Source organism: Myotis davidii, unplaced genomic scaffold (assembly GCF_000327345.1).
Source record: "Myotis davidii unplaced genomic scaffold, ASM32734v1 scaffold842, whole genome shotgun sequence".
NCBI classification, from domain to species: Eukaryota; Metazoa; Chordata; class Mammalia; order Chiroptera; family Vespertilionidae; genus Myotis; species Myotis davidii.
Window position 1 is genome coordinate 942932 of NW_006293540.1, and position 5385 is coordinate 948316.

Here is a 5385-nt window from a genome sequence, read left to right on the forward strand (position 1 = left end):
AATTTATTCATTTTTTATTTTATTTTAAAACCCGTATGGTTTTATGAACCGGTGTCTCCCCAGTAAATTCAATGGGGGGCGGGGGGGAGAAAGAGAGGAAAAAAAGTAGAGGAACTCTTAATCCTCCATACAACCTAATCCATCTGCTGAAGGCCTTGCTGGAAATGTACAGAAAAACTCAAACTGTCTTAGAACTACAAGTGGTCAAAACTTCCATGGGATTTGTACTCAGTTTTCCCACTGCATTTAAAAAATAATAAGTTATAGGGTTATATGTCAATTGTAACTTAATAAAGCTGGGGGGAAAGTACAGGTTATTCGAATTTCTTTTTGTGCCGCTGCTTCAATAGGATGGGGTTAGTGTAAATTTTGATTCCAAATCTCCAGATGTTTCTATGACTATATGTCTTCTTTATCACTGCATCCTAAACACCTGGCATAATCTAGCATACAGCAGCTGCTCAACGCATCTATGTGGAACGAATGGATGAACTCAAATTCTATCCGACACTGGAGTCACGCTGTGGATGGCTTATGCTCACCTCTGTTTCCTGCAGGCGGTGTCCGATGAGGCTGAGGGACTCTCCCAGCAGCTGTAGATGAGCAGCAACATCAATGGGCTCTGTCTCAGGGGCTTTGGCTGGGGAGGCTGGTAATAGCATGGTGGTGGGCGGGGACTTCTTTTGGGGTGACAGCACTCCTGCAGAGGAAGCTGAGAACAGAGATGAAATAGAGAGACCAAGCTTCCTATGGCCTTGAACACCACAAAAAATGCCCTTCCTGATTTTCCCTGTTTGGGAGCTATGCCAGGTATTAGCACAACTATGGACTGTGGGCCTAATCTGGCCCGTGACCTGTTTTTGTATGGTCTCGAGGTAAGAATAATTTTATATTTTTAAACGGTTGTAGATAAAACCAAGAATATGTCACAGAAAAAGCACTTGGGCCTGCAAGGCCTGAAATATTTTCTCTCTGGCCCTTTACCAAAAAAGTATGCTGACTTCTGAGTTATGCTTTCTAAATGCCTTTTCAACCTATAATGTTCAGTAATAATACCTGGGTATCAAGCTCTGCTTCTAATGTAGGCTGCTCTCCCAATTTCTCAGAGAGGCAGAATTTACAGTGCTCCGGGGAAAGCAAAGCAGGAGAGGGATGTGGCCACTACCTTTTACTTTCATGGAGCCTTCTGAGCCGGATGCTTTTCTTTTCACAGTTGTAGCTTCTGCTTTGTTTTGTTTGTGTTGCAGATACTGAGCTTTTTGCTTCCAAATCTGCAATCAGATCCGGGCAAAATAAAATGAATCAAAAAGTAAAAGTAAAAGGGAAAGCAGTCATGGAAGAGTAAAATAAAGAAACGAGAGGGGACAGTGCAGAGGGTTGCTGCTAACTCTCAAGCGGAGGGCCATTGGGCAGGCATAGACACTGATCGCTGTCCGAACTTAGAGCACTGCAAACATTCCTCAACGCTAATGGTCAGATCTCAGCATTGATTTCAGATCTCTAAGATCACAATGTAAAATCATGGAGTAAACATCTGGCTCGGTGTAATGTCCATGTGGTTTAAATATTTCTTCTAACTTGCTAGTTGGCAATACCAATAGTAGGCTAACATTTGATGTGAAAAATAGAAACTAAAGATAAGCTACCTAGGTCAGAAATATTTTGGTTGTTTTATCCAGATGAGCTATACCTTAAAGCAAGATGGTAATTCTAATTCCTAGACTGCCTTCCTATCAGCCTACTGGAAAGTGACTATGACTCAGTCATGACTAGTTATCACAGTCTCATTAGCTTCTTCACAGTACAGGACATTATCTGGTAGTGGGTGATGAGGATGATGGCCTGGAACCTGGCTCCCTTGTAAACACAGTCCCATAGTTTTATTATTTGCAGTGACTATTAAGTGGATGCCTTTCCTCACTTCTCAGACCATGGGCTGACTAGTAGGTGTTTGTAGTAAAGGGATTTTTTCTTTTAACAGTTTAATCACTGTCCAAGTTAAGTCATCTTTTGGCTCAAATGTAAGACTGTTGCAAAAAAAAAAAAAATTAGAAGAGGTTAGAAAAAACAGCCTCCGTGCAACTAAATTTTACCCAGAGTACACTGGCACCAACCAGAGTTAATGCCCTTTACTAAGCCATTTTCCATCGACTTGTCATTGTTTCACTATTTCAGTGTTCTTTGCCTGGGTGGTCTATGGGAGAATCATACATTTTAGAAGGCATCAAGCAATTAAAAAAAATATGTTTGTAAAAAAGTGTACTTACCAGTTTATCCTTTTCTGGCAATTGCTTCCACACCTCAGCCAGTTTTTTGCTAAGTTCCCCAAAATCTGGCAAAAAATAGTAAAAAGCTCAATAAAATAAAGGTTTAACTATCAACAAAACAGAAGATTGATGAGAGCAAAAACTGGGAAAAGTTTCTGAAAATCAGATCCAAATAGCACAATATTCTTTCAGAAAACCAAACCAACCCAAACCAAACCCCACCAGTTTTCTTTTTTAAAATATATTTTTGTTGATTTCAGAGAGGAAGGGAGAGAGATAAATATCAATGATGAGAGAGAATCATTGATCACTGCCTCCCACACGCCCCACAACTGGGGATCGAGCCCGCAACCTGGGCATGCGCTCTTGACCAGAATCGAACCAGGGACCCTTCAGTCTGCAGACCGATGCTCTATCCACTGAGCCAAACCAACTAGGGCCCACCAGTTTTCTTGATTCTTTGTTATAGGGAAGGGACCCCTATGGTGGTCATGAGGTGGACTCAAATCCTCTCGCATCTCCTCTCTAGGGATTTGTTCATTAAGCATCTTTCCAGTGTCTCTGAATTCGATCCCACAATCCAGGGCTTATCAACTTAGGTTAAAGAAAATATGTGCTGTAGAGGTTGAGGAAGGATGTTAGATTTTTCCTGCATTTCTGAGAGCTCGGTACCAAGAAGAATTTCCCTGCGGCTGCTGAGAAGCATCCTCCAGAGGCATGTGCTGCCCTTGCACGTGCCCGGCAAGGTCAGGCTTTGCACAGCGGGTTCTTATCTGCTATGGTCCTTCACATGTGCCTCCCAGCACCGTGATGAGAAATTCGGGAAACTATTTACATCTTAGGCAAATCAGATTTATGGAGGTTAAGTGCCTGTCCAAGGTCTGTGGTGCAGTGTTTCTCTCACCTCACTAACTTCTAATACACAGACAAATGTGACAGTGTAAGTCATCTCACAACTGCACACCCAAGGGCAGTTTAAGGAAAAGGTCAACTGTAGAATCTTGGAAATAAGCAGCTGCATATTTATATGCTGAGCTTCATAATATTTAATTTTACTGCTTTCCATCTTATGAACTTAAAAGATATAAATGAAAAGCTTATCACTTTTATGGTCGGGGTGAACTAAGACAAAACCTAGAGTGACGTGCAGATCTGCGGGAAAAATGAGATTTGGGTTCAATACCAGGGGAGAAGCTGCCTCCTGACTGAATTAACTGCCCTGCTTCCGAGGCGCACGTGGAAAGTGGAAACGAAGATGAGCAATGTTCTTACCTATGCCAGGATGGTCAGCCACGATGGTCACGCGGTACTCCTTACAGAACACCTGGTAGGCCGACATGTTCTTCTTTTTTGGCTGGAGCCACATGAGAACAGAACAGGGTTGATCAGAACACAAGTAACTGAATCTAACACCCTTTTCCATCCAGGAAAGCATTCTAAACTACTAACCAGCTTTCCCAGAGAGGATCATTAACTTAATCCCTGCTTCTTATCACACAGAGATGACTATCAGTATTGCTTAGGAGGTAAAAGCACATGCTAACTCTTTTTTAGATGTTTCAGACTGCTGCAGCTGCGCGGTAATTACTTGTAAAGCCCCCAGCCTTCCTGTGTACAATCTCACATTATGTATTCTTTCAAAACTGAGTGCTGAACAAATTCTTTACCTCTTCCGGGATGTCACTTTTCTCATCTTTGAAATAACAACCACATAATTTCCTTTTAAACTGTGAGAGCCAAGAGCCAAATCTATGTTCTTTTGTTCCTCTGCATTTGATTTCTAATCTTATAATTTTCCTGATCCTGCTTTTACTGTCACTTGTAGTCTATCATTATGTCATTGTTCACATTCTTTTGGTTCAGGTGAGGTAAATAAATAACAAGAGAATTCTTTGGTAGTCAAGGTAGGATGAACCTCTTTCGCTCCAACAAACTACTTTGTACTACCTGAAGTATGTTTGCTCTTCACTGGATTATGACAATTCCAAGAGCAAAGCATGGTTTTTGAGAAACAGCCAGTTCAATGAGGGATATTTAAAACAAAAGATGACATATTCCTATGCATTCCATTTTACAACTATCCATAGACGGAGGGGAAAAAAGTTAAGTTTCCCTACCTGAAAAGATTCATTAGGTAGCACCTGTCTAAACCTTTCATTTGAGGACAAGAAAAGGGAAACTCAGAAAGTAGTAATTTGCGTGTAGTTATGACTACAACTAAACTAAGCGATAACACCAGAATTGAGTACCACCTAGGTAGCCTGGCCTATGCATTTTGGGGCAGTGAAAGAAAGAAAGTTGCTTCCTTACAGAAGTAGTTACTATTTAAAAAGAAAAGATTATCCCTTTATAATCTTTATTCAATAAACTGAGATGGGTTTAGCATGCTTTCCTTTAAAACTTCGTCTGTAAGCATCGAGTTATGTGGATCAGTCCTCCATCTGCTCCCAACACAGTCCTTCCTGGTCCTGCAGTTATTATGACGAAGGTTTGGTGCTTGAAAAGTTACTGGGAACTTTTGTTTGTCTTAAGTGTCCGATTTTATGATAAAAGCAAACCAACAAACAACACAGTCCTGTTTCTTGACTTCAGAGTTGCGTATTGTTTTAACCTGAGAGTACACTTTATTCACCTTACTTCTTAATGTTGTTTCCATAAAATAATTACCCTCAAAGGCCAAAGACTGGCAGAGACTGATGACAATAAAAAGCTTATGTGATGGCTCTGATTTTAATTCCAAAAGGAATTCTAATTTTTGATGGGTGACAAATGGGAGGGGATTGGAGGATAGGTGAAAAAAGGGAAGGGATTAAGAAGCACAAATTGCTAGTTATAAGAACAGTCATGGATATAAAATACATATAGCATCCTATCTAATAAAAGAGAAACATGGTAATTGGTGTACAACCGCTACCCTTCCCATTGGCTAATCAGGGCAATATGCAAATTAACTGCCAACCAAGATGGCGGCCAGCAGCCAGGCAGCTTGAAACTAACATGAGGCTTGCTTGCTTCAGTGATGGAGGACTCCAATGTTCCCCACCTGCCACGCTGCTACAGGCCTCTGAGCTGCAGTTTGAAACATTGTAAGCAAATATAGAAGCTAAAAAAAAACCCA

At 41.0% G+C, this 5385-nt stretch overlaps 1 protein-coding gene across 2 annotated transcripts in view; it reads right to left on the bottom strand.

Moving 5' to 3' along the window:
- The window catches only part of HMGXB4 (HMG-box containing 4), a 24729-nt gene that overhangs the window by 4390 nt on the left and 14954 nt on the right, over nt 1-5385 (bottom strand). For both annotated transcript variants that reach the window (XM_006767238.2, XM_006767237.2), the window contains 4 exons: nt 3540-3621; nt 2268-2332; nt 1166-1271; nt 543-712 (listed from right to left, as the gene is read on the bottom strand). In XM_006767238.2, coding sequence (XP_006767301.1) covers nt 543-712; nt 1166-1271; nt 2268-2332; nt 3540-3621 — 423 coding nt within the window. The remainder of the gene's footprint in view (nt 1-542; nt 713-1165; nt 1272-2267; nt 2333-3539; nt 3622-5385) is intronic.